At 39.2% G+C, this 23,090-nt stretch overlaps 1 protein-coding gene across 3 annotated transcripts in view; it reads right to left on the bottom strand.

The window, feature by feature from the left end:
- The window catches only part of Tbc1d30 (TBC1 domain family member 30), a 102,578-nt gene that overhangs the window by 59,405 nt on the left and 20,083 nt on the right, over positions 1 to 23,090 (bottom strand). For 2 of the 3 annotated variants that reach the window (XM_047551544.1, XM_047551545.1), the window contains exons 1-2: positions 22,300 to 23,009; positions 18,661 to 18,825 (exon numbers count right to left, since the gene is read on the bottom strand). In XM_047551544.1, the coding sequence (XP_047407500.1) occupies positions 18,661 to 18,825; positions 22,300 to 22,774 (640 nt within the window). In that variant the 5' untranslated portion in view covers positions 22,775 to 23,009. Of the gene's footprint in view, positions 1 to 18,660; positions 18,826 to 22,299; positions 23,010 to 23,090 lie in introns of those variants that run through there. The other variant, XM_047551546.1, reaches the window with a different exon arrangement.

Genomic DNA, 23,090 nt, shown 5'->3' with positions numbered 1-23,090 from the left:
GTTATCAAAGTAATGATTCCAAATATACACTGTCGTTCTCAAGCTCTGAACATACCTTGGCCTCTCAGTTCCATGGCCAAGTCACCTGCTGCACCTGTGCTTTCACATACATACACACACATACAAGGCATCTCTCATCCAACCTCTTCATTTATCCACCCACCAGCTAGCCACCCAACTACCACACAATGAGCCCATCTGTAATGCTAAGCTTTGAAGTAAATACTAAGGATGAATGACACAGCCCCTTCCCTAAAAGGCCTATGTCTACTGGAGGGAGGGAGTAGAAGATGCATAAACTATACTGCAGCTCTAATAGAACAAAGTATAGCAAATGGTAGAATCCAGAAGAAGAAAGTAATCAATTCTAACCACCAAGGGGCAGATGGGAACCTAAAGCAGGAAGCCTAATTCTCATCCCATCTCATCCCCAATAAACTTCGACATGACTACAACACACTTGCTGGATAAATCAAGTGTAATGCAGTCTCTTTCCGGGTCACTTGAGTGAAGTAAAACTCCACTATCATCACTTTAAAAAGGCAAAAACTCCTGTTCCCTTTCTGTACAGTTCCACATTCTCCTCTAGCAGTCCCAGGGGTCTTCCCGGAGGTATTCAGCTGCCCACACTTATTGGTGCTTCCCACACCTTACCCAAGCCCTCAAGTCCACTCACATTCTCCTCTTCCTTCAGTGCCCTCTGCAATCCTATTGCATCTCCATTCTAAGTATCTCTGTGTCTTTCCTCCATACCCCGGACCCCCTTACCCATCTGCTCTATTGGTCTATTGCACAGGCCTCCTCCTGATATTCCATGTGTCCACTCACCCTCTCCAGCCTGTCCTCACTACCACCAAAATGACCTCTGAAACATGAAAATCCAATCCTGAGCTCTGATATTGCTACTACAGGCAGAATCTCAACTCATTTCAATTTCCACCACTTCCCTCTAGCCTCCAATTTTATACCCAGCAAGAATAGACTGCTACTAGTAGTACATACCTGATGCTCACTAGCCTGTGGGCTGCTTTCTCTGCCTGGAATGCCTCCTTGCCATCCACTGGGGCATTTCCATCCTTTCAGTCCCCCTCAAGATTCCCTCATGCCTCACAGTCTTTGGTGTTTCCACCTTTGCTTCTCCTGCCCTTCATACACACAGGCCTACTACATTCATGGAGAATATGGATCCCCTAAACACACTTACACACCACATTCCAAACTGACTCACATAACAAAGAAGCAATTCCCTTGTGTGTTATGGGAGAAAAGTAAGCAATCCTTCCCCAAAAAACTAAAAATCATAAAATCCATAATTGTATGTTACTCAACATCTCTACTTCAAATAATCCCACCTGAACAATTTATTTTAATGTGAGAAGCCCCAGTAACCTTCATGAATGGCTTCAAAAGGTAAGTATGCAAATGCTGATGGAAAACACAGCCTGAAAACCTCCCCAGAAATTATGGCATAATATAAAGAGTGTAGCCAGGCAATGCTTTAAACATTGTATACATTTTAACTCACTCAATTCTCATGATGACCTCAAGAAGTTTTATCATCATTCCCATTTTATTTATGAAAACACTGAAACACAGAGGGATAAGGAACTTGCATGAGATTATACAGCTAGTTAGTGGCAGACCTGGGCTTCAAGCCAGGTGAGATGGTTCCAGAGTCCCTCATTCCTAACCAATGTAACCTTCTTGTGCCTCAGCTCTCCAAGGGCACATCCCCAGAAACCCAGACTCCTCTCCCTCACTTCTCTCTCCTTTCTCCTTTCCTGCTCTTGGAGAATGGACCTGATGCCAGTCTCCAGACTGTGAAAAAATGGTCTGTTGCCCAAAAAGTGGTCCCAAAGAAAGAGGACTGAATAGAAAAAAAGGAATCATAAACACAAGATCATTTTGGACTCTGATTCCATCTTTCAGCCACTCATCCACAGAACAACTCTCTTTGATAACTCAGCAAACCTCTCACTTTTCTCCTCAGTAAGGAGTACCTTCAGGTAGTCTAATGCCACTCAAACAACTTCTCTTGAGAATATAAAAATCATCCTTGACTTGCCTGAAATTCCCTTGTATCAGCAACACCTTCTCCTAAGCATTTTTCTACAAATTTCATAAAAGTGCATAGTTTTATCTTGAAACATTTAAGGACTCATTGGCATTTCAGGCTCAAATACCATGTAGCTAAGACCACTGTTTGTTAGCCAATCATATTGGAAAGGTAGATGTGGAATATTTCAGAGTGTCAAAAAACATACTCTGTAAAAACAGAAGTTGTTTAAAACTCAATTTCAATTATGCCAGGACCACCATTATACCAATAATTTTATTGTAACATTTTGGTTCTCTTCTCTGAATCTTCATTTTTTCTGAAAGGTCATTAGAGATACAGCATATTTCCATGTTTGCACCTCAGCATCCAGCAAGTAGGCTGCATTGAACTTCTTCGAACTTATGATTAAGTACTGCTATACATTTAACATTTCAAAGTACTTTCAATTCTGTCTTCAAAACATTCCTGAGATAAGTAGGGTCAATATTATAGTCCATTTTTCAGGTAAACAGAAGCATGGAAAAATGGAATAGTAGTCGAAAGTGTAGGTAAGATTTTAGCATTTGGTTTTAGAAGAAAGATAAAGTAGCATATTTTTTATGCTGAGCAAATGAACCAGCAGAGATGGAAAAATGCATGAAAGGTGAGAGAAAAGAAGCATGGAGATTCCTCGAGTAGGGAAGAGATGGATCTAATGTACCCAACCAAGGGCACTGGGCAATTTGTCCCAAGTAACAGCAGCCTCAGTACCCACACAAAGGCGGAAACATGAGGGCATTCATTTTGATTGCTTATATTTTCTCTGTTGAAATACAAAGCGAAATAACCAGCTATGAGGGGAGAGGATGGGATATAAAAAGGAAGAGAGGGAGTTTGGAGGGACTAGGGAAATACAAGAGGATTTTTGGAGGTACCATGTGTCTCCATGATGAGGTTGGCAGTCACACAAACTAAAGAGCATCATTGGACTGCGAAGTTTCTCCAGCCAGTTGGTTCTGTAGGTGCATACACAAAATGAAGAGAGCTTTGAATTAATCAGGGTTGGAGTTCTGCCAGGAGTGAGTGACAAACGAGTTAAGTGTTTATGCAAATGAATCATGATAAAAACAACCATAAACTCTAAGCGGAGTCATCAGGGAACCAAGTAATGGCTTTTTGTTGTTGACTACTAGGTCAAATATGCTGTACAAGATGATAAAATAGGGATTCAAGGGAGTATAAGCCATCATTTCTGTCTTCAGGGAGCTGTCAATATTAGGGAATAGCCCACTGACTCCCAAGCTTTTCTGCACATTAGAATAGCCCAAGGAGTTTTAAAATCACCTTGTTCAGATCAGACTCCACGCCAGAATGTCTGGGAGTGGAACCAGGCATTAGTATTTTTGAAAGATCCTCAAGTAACTCCAACAGGCAGCAAAGTTTAGGAACATTGGAACAGTCTATTTCTTTGCAAAGGAGAATGGTATTTGAAGATGTAAGTAAAATTTCTAAAATTAAGTATTCCGTGTTAGTTAGATTGTTATATTTTGCTACTGATTTAATATCTAGCATAGGAAAAAATGCAGTTAATTGCTCTACAAAATAAGAGTCCATTTTTTAGGGAAAAAAAGTATTTAAGCTAATCTTGCATTTGTATTCAGGATAAAAGACACTTTGCACTGTGAGATATTTATATTGCTATGTTGCTCATTACTATATTCCCAACATATGTACTCATGTCTGGTAAATTGTGAATGAGCAATAAATATTTGTTGAATAAATAATGGTTTTGAAGTATATATCCTGAAAACATAGTTTAATGGAAGTGAATTTTTTTTTGGTAATGGAGAAACTCAGGGGCACTCAACCACTGAGACACATTCCTAGTCCTTTTTTGTATTTTACTTAGAGACAGGGTCTCACTGAGTTGCTTAGCACCTCCCTCTTGCTGAGGTTGACTTTGAACTCTCGATCCTCCTGCCTTAGTCTCCAGAGTCTCTGGGATTACAGGCATGTGCCCCATGCCTGGCTGGAAGCGATTCTTTTTAAATATGAATATGATAACATACCCCACTTCTAAAAGTATTTTCATAAAACTAAATGCAAAAATAATTCAAGTATATTGTACACACACACACACACACACACACACACACATACAAGGTACTTCTAAAAAGGATTGTTTCTTTCATATGACATCATTTTTAGTTTTACAGGTTGTCTTTTCCTGCTGGGGTGAGACACTATAGAGAACATAAACTTTGATACTGTTATAAAAGCTTAAGAGAAAGAGAGCGCCCCCTGCTGGCACAACTGAGCAAGGACATCAAGTAGGGGAGTCCTGGCTGAGTCACCAACCAGTCTAGTGAGGTACACCAACACTCTTTACTTCTACCCCTCACTGTGCTCAACCAAGTTTGAGGGGTGAATCTAAATCACTTTTTAAGTCCCTTCTAGCTCTAACCTATCATGATGAAATTCATAAATATTCTTTTTTTTTCTTTCTAAAAATCACTTCCCTTTTTAATGAGGTCACAAGAAACATCTACTCTTTGTTTCAAAGCCACAGGAATCTCTCAAGACTTAGAGGTTCAGAGACAATTACTGCATTCTCAAATGTCACACAAATCTGCAGTATATATAATAAGTTAATTAGGACAAAATGGAAAAAGAACTTAGCTACAAAACACTAAAGAGTTGTTGTTTTCTTTATTTTTTAACTATTGCTAAAATATACTGTAAAAAAATTTTGTCAACTTCTTTCACCTAGTCATATTCTTACTAAGTTACTTCAGGGTAGACCAAGCTGCTAATTATATGTCAAAACATACCTAGGGCTGGGGATGTAGCTCAGAGGCAGAGCACTTGCTTAGCATGCAGAAGGCTCTAGGTTTGATCCCCAGGACCACGAAACAAATTATTAATTGAAAAAAAAATACAACTGTTAAGAGTATTAACAAGTTTGTGGTGGAATTTGTGGTTCTGGAGTCAAGTTCCAAATTTAAGGCAAATCTACCTTGACCTTAGTGTCATCTTCTTTTCATCTATCAAAACAAATGAGCTTATGAAAAAAGGAATATACACATCTGCTTAGAACAGCAAAAAGGGGAGGGAATGCATATAATTTTAAACCCCAGCAAAACCACACTAAAAATACAGCAAAAAGAGATTTAAAAAAAAAAAAATCAGAACCCACAGGGACTAGGGGGAAAAGGAGCAGAGAGAACAGCAATGGATATTTGAAGCCAGAAAAGCATACGGACAGGCAGAAATGGACTCAGCAGATCCTAGAAAGCCACATCCCAAACTGACAGAGGAAAGTTGAGATCCAACCTCAGTCACACCACATTCCACAAAAGACTCAGGAACTGGCAGCCATTTCTCCAGGAGGCTTGATGAGGAGCATGGGGGAAAGCTGTCGAGTAGACAGATCCCCACTTCCCCTCTTCTACTTTCAAGGCCAGGCACCCACTCCTCTTCCACCACTGCAAAAATTTCCTTTCTGTCATGGTTTGAAGGACAGTCCTTAGATAAGCAACGGAGGATGAGTACTCTGATACGATGAGATAGACGTTTTGGATTTCCTCCCTGGATCCTGGTTCATAACTCCCACAGTCCTGATTATTTCCTAATGACTAGAACAATAGGTTAAAGTACTTTGTGCCTGGTTTCTAAAGCAGCTTCAGGGTATCTTTGCAGTGAGAAAGGTCAAAGAAAGTCTTTCCTTATCCTGCTGAGGCACTTTGAGTCTCAGAAGCAGCTTCAGAAAGCAAAATCTTTCTCTCTGACCTCCTGATCATCTACCTGCTCCTTTTTGTCCCCAAGGCAGTCATAGAAACTGAAAATATAGTTTTCTACTTTACCATTTTGGAGCTGGTCATAAAAAAATTTCTCTGACCTACCTTGTCTGACAGTAGATCATACAACCCCCATTTCAAGCCCAGCTTGGTGACGCATGCCTGTAATCCCAGCAGCTCTGGAGGCTGAGGCAGGAGGATCACAAGTTCAAAGCCAGCCTCATCAAAAGCAATGCACTAAGCAACTCAGGGAGACCTGTCTCTAAATAAAATTCAAAATAGGACTGGGAATGTGGCTCAGTGGTCAAGTGCTCCCAAGTTCAAACCCCAGTACCAAAAAAAAATTTTAAAAATTTGAAAGGAGTCTTGCCCCAGCACCTAGGAGAGAGACAAATGCTACACAGAACCAAGAAGAATCAGGCCTTACTGGGTCTCCCCACTCAGTTATTAGTGTTTGATCATAAGTTTTTGTCCCACTGTATTTCTCCATGGTTGTTCATACTTATCATAGTATGCAATGAAGTCTCCATTAAAAAAAAAAAAAAGAACAGAGAGCTTCAGGATAGCTGAACACATGGGGGTTGGGAGAGGCTGGCGTGCCTGCAGAGCACAGGAGGTCCATGCCCCTGCCTATGTCTTGCCCTCTGCGTCTCTTCATCTGTATCCTTTGTAATATCCTTTATAACAGACTGGCAAAGAAGAGAGCCTCCCTTGGTTCTATGAGCTGTCTACTAAATTAATTCAACCCAAGGAGGGGTCTGTTGGAATCCCAATTGTAGCCAATTTGTCAGCAACACAGGTAAAACAACCTGGGACTTGTGACTGGCATCTGAAGGTGGGAAGCAGTCTCGTGGACCGAGCTCTCATTGTGGGACCTGACACTACCTACTTGGAAATAGTGACAGGACTGAATTGGTTTAGAGGACATGCAGCTGTTGCCCACTGCAGAACTGATCATTTTCTTGTTGGTGGGGAGAAATTCCTGCACCTTTTGGGGTCACAGAAGTGATCTGTATTGTGAACATACAGTAGGAGAAACTAAACTTGTTTTTCTCCTATGTGTTCACAGTCCCTTACCTAAAACAGGGACTTACTGACCACAGGCCTACTGAATGCTGAATGCAGAGACTCCCAGCTCTCTTCACTCCACTTGGCTCCCAGAACACCAGCAGCCCACTATGCCCACCAGCCAGGAGGTCAGAACACTCATCCCTGGGAAATCTGACCAGACCCAGAAGGCAGGCCTGGATATACTGAACTATGGGGTTCCATCTAGATGACCTTCAGTGGGGCTCAAAGTCAATAAGCCCTGCCAGGGATCCCAGAGTTCAAGTCAGCATTTCAGACTCCCACGCTTAATATGAACAGACAGCCAGGGATTACCAGACCTCTGAGAAAAGCTTCTAAATATAACAGCACTTTTGAACGTTTCTTTCTTCCTGTATATTCTACCTCCTCCAAAATGTTCTATTCTACTTATCTATTTTAGTCTCTATCCATATCCTTAGAATGATAATATATTGCATCTATAAAACAAGAAGATGATGCCACATTTTTTTTAAAAATTCAATATAACAACCCCTCCAAAAGTTCTCAATACAGGACTGGAAAATAAAGTTGAGGTAATAAGTTGACACAGTAAAGCAAAAACACAAAAAAGGAGATGGAAAATAAGAGAACATGACAGAACTAATGCAGATGTGACCACCACATAACAGAACTCCAGAAGGAGGAAAAAGAATAGAAGAAAAGCATCAAAGAAACAGTTCACAGAAAACTGCCTGATTGAAAGAACCCATCTAGGCGAGTGAAAAGGAACTACACAAGGGCAAGCAGACCTACACCAAGCCACAGGGCCAAGGGTTTCAAGACTGAAGAGAAGGCTCCACAAGCTTTCAAGGGAAAAATAAGCAGTCAAGTACAAAGGATCAGGAATCAGAAAGGCTTCCAGCTTTCCAAGATCAACAACGGAAGTGAGAAGGCAATAAAGTAAGCCTAGAATCATCCATCAAAGTGCAGCTACAATAAAGCCATTTTCATTCATAAACGGCTCCAAAAAAATTTTGTCACAGGTACCCTCTCTCAAAGGGATTTGGGTAATGACATAAAATAATGATCAAGAAAGAAAGAAGAAAAGAAAACCTTAGAATATGGAAAGATCTCCCATGTTCTTGGATAGGAAGAATTAATATTGTCAAAATGGCCATACTACCAAAAGTGCTATACAGAATCAATGCAATTCCAATTAAAATCCCAATGATGTACCTTACAGAAATAGAGCAAGCAATTATGAAATTCATCTGGAACAATAAGAAACCCAGAATAGCTAAAGGAATCTTTAGCAGAAAGAGTGAAGCAGGGGGTATCGCAATACCAGATCTTCAACTCTACTACAAAGCAATAGTAACAAAAATGGCATGGTATTGGTACCAAAATAGAAAGGTACAGAATAGAGGACACGGACACAAACCCAAATAAATACAATTTTCTCATACTAGACAAAGGGGCCAAAAATATGCAATGGAGAAAAGATAGCCTCTTCAACAAATGGTGCTGGGAGAATTGGAAATCCATATGCAACAGAATGAAACTAAACCCATATCTCTCACCATGCACGAAACTAAACTCAAAATGGATTAAGGACCTTGGAATCAGACCAGAGACCCTGCAGATTATAGAAGAAAAAGTAGGTCCAGATCTTCAACGTGTCAGCTTAGGACCAGACTTCCTCAACAGGACTCCCATAGCACAAGAAATAAAAGCAAGAATCAATAACTGGGATAGATTCAAACTAAAAAGCTTTCTCTCAGCAAAGGAAACTATCAGCAATGTGAAGAAAGAGCCTACAGAGTGGGAGAAAATCTTTGCCAATCATACTTCAGATGGAGCACTAATCTCCAGAATCTATAAAGAACTAAAAAACTCTACACCAAGAATGCAAATAATCCAGTCGACAAATGGGCTAAGGAAATGAATAGACACTTCACAGAAGAAGATCTACAAGCAATCAACAAACATATGGAAAAATGTTCAACATCTCTAGTAATAAGAGAAATGCAAATCAAAACCACCCTAAGATTCCATCTCACCCCAATCAGAATGGCAATTATCAAGAATACAAGCAACAACAGATGTTGGCAAGGATGTGGGGAGAAAGGTACACTCATACATTGCTGGTGGGGCTGCAAATTAGTGCAGCCACTCTGGAAAGCAATGTGGAGATTCCTTAGAAAACCTGGAATGGAACCACCATTTGACCCCCTATTCCACTCCTTGGCCTATACCCAAAGGACTTAAAATCAGCATACTACAGAGATATAGCCACATCAATGTTCATAGCTGCTCAATTCACAATAGCCAGATTGTGGAACCAACCTAAATGTCCTTCAATTGATGAATGGATAAAGAAACTGTGGTATATATATACAATGGAATATTACTCAGCCATAAAGAATGATAAAATTATGGCATTTGCAGGCAAATGGATGAAATTGGAGAATATCATGCTAAGTGAGATAAGCCAATCTCAAAAAACCAAAGGACAAATGATATCGCTAATAAGTGGATGATGACACATAATGAGGGGTGGGAGGGGTTAGTGTTAGGGTTAGAGTTAGGGTTAGGGAGGGGGGCAAGAATGGAGGAAGGAAGGACTGTATAGAGGGAAAAGAGGGGTGGGAGGGGTGGGGGGGAAGGGAAAAAATAACAGAATGAATCAAACAACATTACCCTATGTAAATTTATGATTACACAAATGGTATGCCTTTACTCCATGTACAGACAGAGAAACAACATGTATCCCATTTGTTTACAATAAAAAAAAAAAAAGAAAGAAAGAAAAAGAAGAAAAAAAAATACAGGAAACAAGAGATCTGACAGGAAAACCTCTACCGTGGGAGTAAAGGGGGAGCCCAGATGGCAGCTGTGTGCAGGACACAGCAACCCAGTCCAGCCTGGAGCAGCGTGGCTCAGGGGACAGTTGTGTGGACCGTAGGCAACACAAGGTGCTTTCTGCTACTGGCTCGTCTTCTAACTCAAGGGCAGAATGCCCAGGAGAGCTGGTCCAATTCGCACCCGTACATGTTTATTTTACAATGTGCTGGTGAAACCTGCTTTTCCTTCCATGCCCACAGAAGTGCTTTGACCTACTTCTAAGAGCAGGAGCAAGGAAGGCCATGGTGAGCTTCAAATCAAAAATAAAGGGCAGGCCACACCCCAGCCCAGCTAATATTCTGCAGCTGGTTCACGTGACAGCCTGACAGAGGTCACAGGACTCATTCACAACCTTGCCCTCGGACTTCCCCAGAAAGGACTCCTGTGAATTCTCAGGAGAACCCAACCTTAGACAGGGACCCCTGCTTTACCTTCCGTGAGCTTTTATCTAAGAAAGCAACATTACCCGCTACACAACTAGACTTGGGCTTGCTACTCAGTTTTTCAGAACCATATGTTGCTTGGGAACATATAAAACAAGTGGGGAAAATATAAAGAAAAGCAAAGAAATGTTAACACAAATGTGGGGGAGAGATTTTACCCAAAGAGCAGCATTCAGGAGCTGACTCTTCATTGTGCAGTGGTATCTGTTACTCAAGCTTGATAAGTAAATATCCACATACATAGGACTTTATTCTGTTTGGCTTTGAACTTGCAATCCTCCTGCCTCAGCCTCCCAAGTCATTGGGAGGGCTGGATGGTGCCACCCCCCCCAGGCTATTTATTCTTTATTTTTTTTAAGTTTTTTTATTACCTTTTTTATTTGTTCTAATTGGTAAGTTTTTTTAATAGACACAATACCTTTATTTTATTTGTTCATTTTTATGTGGTGCTGAGGATCGAACCCAGTGCCTTACACATGCTAGGCAAGCACTCTACCACTGAGCCACAACCCCAGTTCCCCAGCTATTTATTCTTTAAAATAAAAATGAATAAATTAAATGTTCTTCCTTATGATGATACATTCTATAAAAAAACAAAACAAAACAAAAAACTCTTTGTGTGTGTGTGTGTGCTGGGAACTGAACCCAGGACCTCATACACCTTTATACACCGAACAACATCTCCAGCACCCCCAAAAATATTCTTAACAATTTTATGCCTACAAAAGTGAAAAAATTCTACATAATTTACTAAAGTTAATATAAGAAGAAACAGAAAATACAAAGCACTCAATAATTATTTTGAAAGTTAGGTTCATAGTCACAAATCTTTCTATAAAGAAAATTTCAGGCCCAAATGCGTTTACCAGTGAATTCAATCAAATATTTATGAGAGAGATAATACCAGTCTTACACAATCTCTTCCAGAGAATGGAAAGACAAACTTTAAAACTTTTTCTTTCTCTCAAAATCTGATAAGAACATTACAAGAATGAGAATTATAAGTCAGTCATACATAGATGCAAACATCATAACGAGAATATTAGCAAACTGGACCCAGTCAACGAATATATAAAGAATACAACAGGACCATGTTAAAATTTTTCCAGAAATGAAAGACTGCTGTAACATTCAACATGTTAAAGAATTTATAAAATTCAACATCTCATTTCAATACAGCAGATAAAATATGTGATGAAGTTCAACATCTTAGCAAATTGGACAAAAGAATGTCCTTAATTTGATAAAAGAGTTATACAGAAAACTTTCACAAACATTGTACTTATTGGTGAAAAGAAAAGAAAGCTTTCCTTCTGAGGTTGAACATGAGGAGAAAATTTCCACCGTATTATCACTATTGTTATTTGATATTCTACTGGAGGTCCCAGACAATTCACAAGGCAAAAACAAGAAATGAGGGCCTGGGTTGTAGCTCAGTGGTACAGCACTTGCCTAGCACATGTGAGGCACTGGTTCAATCCTCAGCACCACGTAAGAATTAAAAAATGAGGTATAAAAAAGGTAAAAAGTTAAAAAAAAACACAAGAAATGAAAAGAGTAGTAAAGGAAACTTTTATAAAACCAACAGTATTCACATAAGATAAATATACAAAATAATTTACAGGAGTATTATTGGAATCAACAAAAGAAAAAGTAAGATTACTGGATACCACCAAGTCAATATACAGAAAACTATATTTCTACATACCAGCAAAAGTAAGGAAATGAATTTTTTAAGTCTCCAATTTAAAATAGCGCCAAGAAACATCAACTACCTAAGAATAAATTTAAACATACATCTTTATAGGCACTTATAAATAGAAAACTATAAAGTTTTATTAAAATAAATTTTAAAATACTGCTAGAGGAATGGGCCATATTTATGGATTGAAAGATCCAACATTGTAAAGATGGCAATTCTTCCCAAAGAGCCAAGAATAGCCAAAACAGTCTTGAAGAAGAACAAGGTGTGAGGACATACAATTTCAGATATTAAGGTTATTATAAAATACAATATTGAAAACAGTGCTGTATTGGCTCGGAGATAAACAATTTTTTTTAAAAAGGAGAATAAGAGCCCAGAAGCAGATCCACGCACATGTAGACACCTGATTTTACACAAAGATGACATCCCAGAGCCATGTTAAAAGATGTTCTCTCCAATACACAGGGCTGGGTCACTTAAATATCCACATGGACAAATATGAAATTTGAGTCCTATGTCACATCGCAAAAATAAAATGAATCAATTCCAGGGGAGATTAGATCTCTATCTGAAAACAAAATAGGAAAGTTTCTAAGCTGGGGATGCAGCTCAGTGATTGAGCACCTGGTTAGCAAGCTTAAGGCTCTGAGTTCAATTCTCAGCACTGCAAAAAAATAAAATTAAATTAAAAAATGAAGCTTCTAGAGACTAATATAACTTCATGAGTTTGGGGTAAAAAAATTAAAGATTTCTTAAACTTCATGGAAAACACACTAACTGTAAATGCAGGGCTGGCTATAGAATTTGTGGAGCCACCTGTTCAAAAAGTTAAGAATATCAAGACAGCAATAGCAAAGCATCGAACCAAGGACGAGGCCCTACTGATCGAGGGACTCCATGGAGTGTACATGGAATCTGCCTGTAAACACCTAAGACTGTCAAATGGAATAATATAGAAATAAAGAACTGCTGCTCACTAAATGCCACTCAACAGAGTGAAAAGGCGGGTCAAAAGAAGGGGGATGAGGTATTTTCAACATAGAAAAAGACAAAGACTCATTCAGAATACATAAAAAAAACTCCAACAAATCTATTTAAAAAAGACAATTCTAGAGAGAAACAGGCACCTCACAAAAAATAGCCAATAAACATATAAAGAGGAGCTGAACCACATTATTAATCAGAAAAAAGAAAATGACACAGCCACCACATGTGTAATAAAATAGTTAAAATCCAAAAGACTGTAACACCAAACCACTCCTTTTCTTCTCTAGCACTTATCACTTTCTTTTTTTTTTTTTTATTTTTACAGACTGCATTTTGATTCACTGTACACAAATGGGGTACAACTTTTCATTCCTATGGTTGTGCACGATGTAGATTCATACTATTCATGTAATCATACATGTAAATAGGATAATGATGTCTGTCTCATTCCACCATATTTCCTACCCCTGACCCCTCTCATCACTTTCTTGTAAGCACAAATAAGAAGTTATTTATTGATTCCTAGTGATCATGGAATCCAGGAAGGCTGAGGAAAGTGAATTATGGGACTTTCTGGACCTATGAAAAAGAAATCTGTTCTTTCAGGTAGAGCTGCTGAACTGGATCTGCTGCCGCCATGTTGGCTTTTGCAGCACCCAGGCAAGCACAGCCAGGAGATGAAGTCATATTCTCAAAGATCCTCTTTGAACACCTAGATCCAGTTTAGCAACACCCAAAATCACATCCCTGGACTTTAAGTATGCCAATCAATTTCCCTTTTAACTTAAATCAATTTGAGTTGTATTTCTGCATTCACAACTGAAAGAAATTTCTTCAATATTTCAATTTTGCTTCAATTGAAGCAAAATGGGAGACTGAAAAGCAGTGCACTTGCCATTAAAAATTATGTTTATGAATAATTTATACCAATGGCATTAGTTTATGATATGTTACAAGAAAAAGGAAAGATTCAGAAATGTTGTATATCACAATGACTTTGGGAAAACTGCACATAAAAAAACTCACTTGAATAAATATTCTAAAATACAAAGGTACTGTCTTAAGAAAATAATTTCTTTCCTCTTACATTTCTCTATGTTTCAAAGTCTCCAAGAGTATATTAAATTTGAACACTTATTAAGATGTAATTCACATACTATAAAATTCATCCTTTTTGACTATACATATTGGTGATATACACAAAATTGTGTAACTATCAACACTATCTAATTCCAGAACAATTTCATCACCCCAATAAGAAATCTAGCTGGGCACAGTAGCACACACCTGTAATCTCAACAACTCAAGAGGCTGAGGCAGGAGGATTGCAAGTACAAGGCCAGCCTCAGCAACTTAGCACTTTAGCGAGGCTCTAAGCAACTTAGCAAGACCTTGTTTCAAAATAACAAATAAAAAGGGCTGGGGATATACTCAGTGGTAAAACAACCCTGAATTAAATCACCAGTAAAAGGAAGAAGGAAGGAAGGAAGGGAGGGAGGGAGGGAGGGAGGGGAAGAGGGAAGGAGGGAGAGGGAGAAAGAAAGAAAAAGAAAGACCATTAGCAGTCACTGTCTATTCTACTCTATTCCACTCTTTCTAACCACTAATCCACTTTGTCTTAAGGATTGGCCTACTCTGACCATTTCAAATGGAATTATAGAATATGTACATTTATGCGTCTGGCTTCTTTCACTTAGAATAATGTTTTCAAGGTTTATCTATGTTGTGACATAAATCAGTACTTCACTCCTTTTTATGGCTTAGAAAGATTCCATTGTATGGATAATACCACATTTGGTATTTGAAAGATATTTGGGTTGTTTCCACTTTTTTGGTAATTATGAATAATTAATATAACATTTGTGTGCAAGTTTTTTGGGGAACACGTGTTTTCAATTCTCTTCAGTAGATACCTAGTAGAAAATTGTTGGTTGAGTATATTACTTTTAAAACTTAAAAATACAGAGAGAGAAACCTGATTTTTAGTGGAAAATGTTGACTTTCTGTGCCAAACTCAGGGCTCCACTAACACCATGTCCTTCCGCAGAAGGCAAATTATTATCGTAGAGAAGACAGACACAGGAAAGGAAAAATAGAAGGCTCTACCTGACGAGGTATGAGTCTCTGCTAGGCATTTATAATAGATAGTGAAATTCATGATGCCAGGGAAGATGCATTAATACAATGGGGTTGTAAACTGTCTAAAATTCCTGTATTTATTGGCAAAGCTAAAACAAAGATAATATTTCCATGTATATTCACATGTTGTTTGTGTTTTCTCTTATCATGATTTAAGTGCCAGCTAGATTTTATTTTTTCATTTATAATACAATTTCACAAACTCAACCAGCATAAATTAAACATTTACAACACCAAGGCAGAAAATTATAAAACGATGAAATGCTAATAACTAAAATGATCTCCATCTACTTTCAGGAAAAACAGGTTAAGCAAACCACATAAAAATCTTAACATCAAAATTGTTCAGCATAATCCATTTAGACAAGTAAAGATAAAGCACTAATTTCATATGCAAACTATGCTGAGGCAGCACATTCTAACAAACCTGAAACTCTTTATTGTGTCCTTTGCAAGTTACAAATTTCTTATAGCTCAGCAACATTCCAATAATATTATAGAGTTACCTATCTATTTATTAAGAAAATCTAGAACACTCTTATGTCACAGTTCATGGTTGGAAAATGTAGACTTTTAGACTTTTTTTTCCTTCTTCTTTTCTTTCCACATTAATTTCAAGACTTCTGTCTTTAAATTCTTTCTCAGTCACTTATTAGCTGTGTGATCTTAGGCAAATTACTTAAACTTCCTGAATCTCGGTGTCCTAATAAAATGTGCCTAAAGATACATGCTTTTGGAGTCGCTGTGAGAAATAAAAAAGCAATAATTTGGCATGAAGCATGTATTTAACACGAAGCTATTATTTAACAGCTGCTGTTCTTTTAAGTTTTATTATTAATAGTAAGTTGGTTATGCCAACAATTTTCCTTACATGAATATGGGGGAGAAACGTGCTTTTCTATAAGATAAATATTGATCCTGCTTTTTTTATGCCCACTCCAATTTTAAAACAAAGAGATGCTACCATGAGGCTTGGCATAAGAAATCATAAAGTCTAAGCAGTTATATCATTTGTGTTAGAAATAAAAATGATCTAGTCATTTTGATTCATAATGCACATTTACTTCTGATTCTTGTTTCAAAATTATTATGTTCTCTTTGATGTATTAATGAGAAATAACCCATTTTAATAGACAAAATTTTTTATTCTGCAGCATTCTATGGTAGGAAAAAAAAATCACTTTTACAAAGAATTATAAGCCTTAAATCTATATGGAGGCAGAAATGGAAATTATCTGGACGTTTGCATATTAAAAACAAATAAGCCAACATAACATGTTCTATTTGAATACAGCACTGCCAATCACTATAATATTCAATATATAGTGAAATCTCAACTCTTTAGAACTCTAGTTAAATGTATTTATTAACTGATTTTCAGGAAGAGCTAAAATGGAAGTAAGCATTTAGTCACAAAACATCTAATCTCTGTAGTTCTAAAAATTGATAAAAAAATCATTACTCAGAATTCTAACTGTCTACATTAAGTACATTATCTTATAATGACAATAATTTTAATGCAGTTATTGCTCAACAAAAAACACTGTTCCATTTAATAGTCATACTACAAAGGTGAGAAGTAAGCTCTCAAGGAAAGGAACCAGATAACCCCGTATTCTCTGAAATGCAAAATCCTGGCTGAAACTGAAGAGACAAACTCTAAAATACATAGGAAGGATGCATTCACCGAGTCACAAATTAGGCTGGGTACTTGTGGGCACATTTGCCATAAAGGACATAACTGCCAGTCTATCAATCAAGTAATTTAAATTCCAAATGATTATTAGTCCCTAGTAACTACAAATACAACCCACCCACTTGTGCCCCTGTGCTAACCAATGTTTCTCTCTGTGTCCTGACACCTGCTCCATCTTTTCTTTTACTTTACCACACACTAAAATTCCATGTACTGCTGGGCACAGTGGCTCATGCCTATAATAGGGAGGCTGAGGCTGGAGGACTATTGAAAACTCAAGATCAGTCTGGGCAACTTCAGGAAACCCTGCTTCAAAGTTAAAATTTCTTTTTAAAAGGTCTGGATATGTATCTTAGTGGTAGAGCACTTGCCTAGCATGTGCGAAGCTTTGGGGTCAATCCCTGGTGGGAGGAGGAATGCAGGGGTATATCCATGCATTTACCAATTTATGCTCTTAACTTCTGGTACCAACAATAATAGGTAGATGGAAACACAGTTGAAAGGAGAAAAATCAAAATAAAGATATCTTATAATAGAAGGGGAAAATAATTTTTACTTGACACTTCTGGATCAATCAGAATCTATGAAAAATTATATGCTTATTTTTTAATATCTTTTAGATGTTGATAGTCCTTTATTTTATTCATTTCTTTATATGTGGTGCTGAGAATCAAACCCAGTGCCTCACAAATGCTAGGCAAGCGCTCTACCACTGAGCCACAACTCCAGCCCCTATCATAGACTTACAACATGCCAATTTGTTGTAGGTAGTACAGATGCATGCACACGTGCACATAACCTCCCCCGCCACCACACACATGCCCTTCTTCCTTCTCTAGTTATTTCAGAACAGGGTCTGACTCAGGACAAAACCCTGTTCAAATCCAGTCTTTTCAATCACATTCCCACTTAGTATGGACCATAGTGGCATTATTATGATAACCAAATAGCATTCTGTTTAACACACATTAAGAGAAACCTTTATAGTTTGGGGACAACAAACAGCAATATAATAAAAAGAGGAGCAAGAAAACACAGGATTTTCTTTTAGTAACAAGCATGACAATGTATTTAAGCCATTAGTTTTTTTATCTGAAACTAATCAAGCCCAAAAATTGTTTCATTAAAAGAAATTGAGAATTTTTTTTTAAAAAACTCTGGGATGTGCTACTTTGAATATAAATGTGACAGAATAAACAAGCAAGAAAAGGCAATTTGCACATGCACCTGAAAAATCGCCACAGGCATTTTATCAAAACATACCATCAGTGCCTATATTTACCATACCTGAACATACTGTTCTGCCGTGCTGCATGTTAACAAAAAATGTAAAACAAAAACAGGGAAATGTTAGCAGAATAAAATGTAAAACTATTGCATGGAAAATTAAATTAATTCACAAGCTTTCACATCTAGTACTATGATGGATCAACTAATTCAACTATTTTTAACTCAATTAACAAGCCATGCAGCTACAAGTTATAAGAGAATTACCCAAGAGACCCGTTTCATTTGTTAAAATGTTTTGTTCTTTTCAGATTTCAGAGCAAGTTTTAAGATCCTGTTTTTCACAAGAGTCTCCTTGTTTAGGTCAATTGTCTAATTCACTTATTGGAGCAATACAGAGATAAAGAGGACAGGGAGGGCTTTTAGTTTATGTCTATGTGAAAAACAGAGATTTTTGTTATTATTTAGCATTGAGTAAAAATAACCATTGTCAAAGTGAAGCACTACCTCAAGTCTGTAATAATAAAACTAAGGTTGTATCTTTAAACCTGAAGTATTCATTTGAACTGGAAAAAAAAAAAGAAAAAGAAAAAGCTGAGTTACTCATGATTCTTAGTTCCAGGGTATGAATGCCCACACAGAATTTTTCAAATCATTCAAACACACAATGCCTATTGCCCCTCTCCAGTACTTACTTCTCTTCTGCGACACAGCCTGCAGGCAGGCAGTCACCACATCACAGTTCCTCTGTACTTTATGCAGAAGCCTATCTTTCTGCTTCAGTTGCCGAAGTAACTTGGCTGACTGAATGCCAATTCTGTACTTTAGCTCCTGAAGGATTGCCTTCAGTTCATTAGGGTCTATAAGGAAATAAAAATAAAAAGAGAACAATAAATACTTTGAGAGGAATACAAATCTCAATGTGATACGAGTTAACAGATAAATATCTAGAACATTCACTTAAGCCAACTAATTCTAGGTTCTCACCAAGATTACAGCTACACATTCAGCTAAGATATTCCTCAAAAAAGTCACTTATTCATCTCCTGTTCCGTTCATGAGATAAATGCTGTGAATTTAACCCTTGAGGCTACTGTAGCATATAAACAAAGATTCTTGGTTTTGTTTTGTTTTGTTTCGGTGCTGGGGACTGAACCCAGGACACTCAACCAACTGAGCCAGATCCCCATCCCTTTTTAAATTTTATTTAGATACAGGGTCTCAGTAAGTTGCTCAGGGCCTGGTTTTGAACTCAAGATCCTCCTGCCTCAGCCTCCTAAGCCACTGTGCCCAGTTGGAATGTACATTTTTCGCATCAGTAAAAGTGCTCAGGTGGTAAGCCTGTACGATATGAATCTCTTTTAGTTCTTTACATTAATGACTAACTTAGCTGCCGACTAAAAATGTTTTTTTAAAGTACTCATCCTTGTAAATTATCATCCTTATAAATAATTTTCCCACATTTTGCAATGTAGATGAAAGTAGTGATACTAGTTTTATGTTAAACATACAGTCTTCAAATAGCCTATCAGGTATAATATTTCATTTTTAGAGACTTGGTAATTTTTGATATATAATAGAAAATATATTTCCTTTTAACAGACAAATTAGGATAAGTCTACATACAGGGGCTTGAACCTAGGACACTTTACCACTGAGTTACATCCCCAGTCTTTTTTTTTTTTTTTTTTTTTTTGAGATAGGGTCTTGCTAAATTGCTTAGGGCCCCACTAAGTTGTTTAGGTCCTCTCTAAATTGCAGAAACTGACCCTGAACTAGCGATCCTCCTACTTCAGCCTCCTGTGTGGCTGGAATTACAGGATTAGTCTCCATTCTTAAAACTAACATTCACAAAAGCATGAGATAATGGGAAAACCCTATCTCATTTCCAGTAACTGCTAGGTATCTATGGCTCTGTCATACTCTGAATTATATGCACTGTTTATGAGAAGAATTTTCAGAGTTCAGTGTGGAAATGTCTTCTCCAGCAATATCTGCTAGCATAAAAACATTCCAGAGACAGAAGTGGGTCTATATCTTTGAATGCCCAACACCAGCCACTGCCCCTTCCACAGTGTTAAGTAAGGACAAACTGAGAAAAACGTCAATTGTGATCAATTTCCTCTCTAAGGAATTCTAGTGTATATGACAATAAAAATAATCTCTAGCATTTATTGAGCACTTTACACTTATTTACTTACATAATTCTTACCACTGCCCTCTAACTTATTATTATCATCCCTATTTACAAGAAAATGAGAGAGACAGAGGTTAAATAGCTTGCACAAGGTCACACAGCTGGAAAAGAACAGTGGTGAGATATCAATGCAGGAGCTAACTCCACAGTTCATCCCCTCGACCACGGGAACACTCGGAGACCAGATTTCCTGAGAAACCATTTGGTACCTCACCTAAAGAAAGAGCCCACACATGTTAAATATCTACAGAGGTGCTACAGTGGTGCTACAACAAAATTCCTAACAGTGAGACAAGTGAATTCATCTACACTATTGATATAATCTGCCTTATAGAGACTCTTACTAAATGTAGTTTATTACTAGTTCATTTCATTATTTATTTTGCAACAGTGTCTGGCTAAGTTGCTTAGGACCTTACCAAATTTCTGAGGCTGGCCTCAAACTTGTGATCCTCCTACCTCAGCCTCTTGAGTCACTGGGGTTAGAGGTGTATGCCACTTACTACTTGACCCTTAAAGAAGAATCACATGACTTAATACGTAGTATTATTTAAGCAGACAGCTGTATCCATCACCTGATTCTGAAATCTTGCATTCTAATGATGTTTATTAACAGAAAATGTGTACCATTAAAAAATGACCATCTTGTTCATCCTAATAGGGCTGACTACAAGAAAAGAAAGGATTAGCAGGGAACTAGACACATAATAAGACTGAAATTGGGGCAAAACAGACCCATACAGGTCTTGTGAATGATTAGTAGAGAGGTCATTCATCTGAAGTCGATTTGCAAAGCTGTACCATTTACCTCTCTTTTAAACTTTAGTTTGCAATTCTCCTCTTCCAAAAGGAAATTACTAATCCCCAAAACTCCCTCAGTAATTAAAAGTGAAGTCTTGTAAAAAGAGAAAGCCAAATCATAATTCTTCAAAATTGATTGTGTTGGAATCTGAAAAGTTATTCCCTACAGAACTTTTGGCATCAACACATACTCTAAGAACTGCCAAATAAGTGTATAAAATGAAAAGGCATAACTTCAGCCAGAGTCCCATGTAGGGGGAGGAAGGTGGAAGCCATTTGCAACAATTAGCTGGGAAAAATATCTTCACTAGGAAGTCAAAAGAGGAAGCTGAAAGCTGTTTTCACGGGTTTGAGAAAGCAGACAGATTTATTGTTTGTTTGTTTTTCCTGGAACTAGCTAGACTGATTTTTGTAATGAGAAAATAGGAGCGCATCATATAGTGCTCTTTCATCCCTCCCCTGCTAATTTAGTACAAGGACGTTACTTCCAAGAAATGTTATAGTGTTTTAGCTTCTGTTTTACACATCTCACTAAATTGCAAATTGAGGTCTTATTAATCTACACAAAAGGATATCTGTAATAACTGTTAGTGCTTGAAAGGCCAGCTATTGTAACAGTTGAGAAAAAAGCTCAACAGGACACGATCCTCAGAGTTTGATAACAAAAGAAACACCAAATTAGCCTTTCCTCCCATGAAGCCAAGGCCATTCTGTGGGATCAACCTCTCCATGCCAACTGTAGGTACCAGCAGTTAAATTCTGTAATGAAGCCATTGCTGCAGGACTCCACTAATCCGCCAGGGTGAACAGAACAAAACACCTAGTGAGCAGCTTGGAACCTTGCGTGCTGGCAGAAATGGAATTCGCACGCTTTGCTTTGAAACCACATTATCGAATTATTCTGCCTCACTAGTTAAACACTAAGTAATGTGGCTAGGGAAAGCGAACTTAAAAAAAAAAAAAAAAAAAAAAAATCCCTAAGAGTCAACTCTGTTCTCCCAGCGTCCTCTAGGTAACTTCAGGTATACATATCAGAAACTCCAAACCAGTTCCTAACAGCTGTTCAGTGGAAAGTAGGATCCGGGCTGACTCTTCCCTTGGGCCTCCACAAACACTTGGGGGAAAGTGGGAGGAGAGACCCGACCATTTCAACAACTGATGCTCTAAGGGAAACCTGGAGAGAGGATGGGAGAAGGGGCATAAAAACAGTGTGGTCATGAATATGTGCCAATGTGGGTACCAGAGTCAGATCAAGGGGATTTCCCAAACTTAGTAACTGAGCGCTTGGCCGATGCGTTCAGGTGCGCGCAGGAGTGCGGCTCCCCCTTTCCCTCACCTTTCTGCCGCAGGTACTGGATCTGGAGCCGCTGACTCGGCCGTTCCTGCAGCTCCTGCAGCACGCGGGAGTCGCCGGCGCCGCGCGCGCCCAGGAACACGTCGGAGCCCGAGGCCTCGGTGGAGCTGTCCAGGCTGTCGCGGCGCCGCTGCCGGCCCCCCAGCCCGCGACTCCCTCCAGCCACCTCTTCCTCCTCCGTGCAGCTGTATAGCTCGGTGAGCAAGCCGCTCACCAGGGACGCCGTGCGGCTGGTGCGGCCGCCGGGTTGCTGGCCCGGCTCGGGCTCCGGTTCCTCCTCGCCTTCCCACGAGCCCCGGGAACCCGGCGGCCGCTCCGCCACCCTCGGCTGAGGTGCAGTTCGGGCCACTCCAGGAACTGCTTCCTCCACTGCGTGCTCCAGCCTCGCCTCGCCGCCGCCGCGGAACTCCAGCTCTGGGAGCCCCGTCCGGCCCCCGGCGACGGGAAGGACCTCCATGGCCCCTGGCGCTCCGCAGCCCGGCACTACCGCTGGTCCCGCCTCGCGGCGCCGGCCAGTTCCGGGAGGAGGTGGACCTCGTCCCCGCCGGGGGAGCCCTGGGCCCGGCGAAGCGCCAGCGGGCTCCGAATCCCCGAGGTTCCCAGACCTTCCCCCCTGGGTCCCCCCCGAATCTGCTCAGCTGGGCTGCGGCCTCAGCCAAAGGGGGACCGCCACGCGCTGGGCTACCTGGGGACACCTGCTACCGGTGAGGCCCCACTTGGCCGAGAGCGCTCTCTGATGAAAGTCAAGGAGCAGGATATGGCCAGAGCCGGAT

This window comes from Sciurus carolinensis, chromosome 4 (genome assembly GCF_902686445.1).
Source record: "Sciurus carolinensis chromosome 4, mSciCar1.2, whole genome shotgun sequence".
Classification (NCBI taxonomy): Eukaryota; Metazoa; Chordata; class Mammalia; order Rodentia; family Sciuridae; genus Sciurus; species Sciurus carolinensis.
This window is presented reverse-complemented; position numbering and strand designations above follow the sequence as displayed.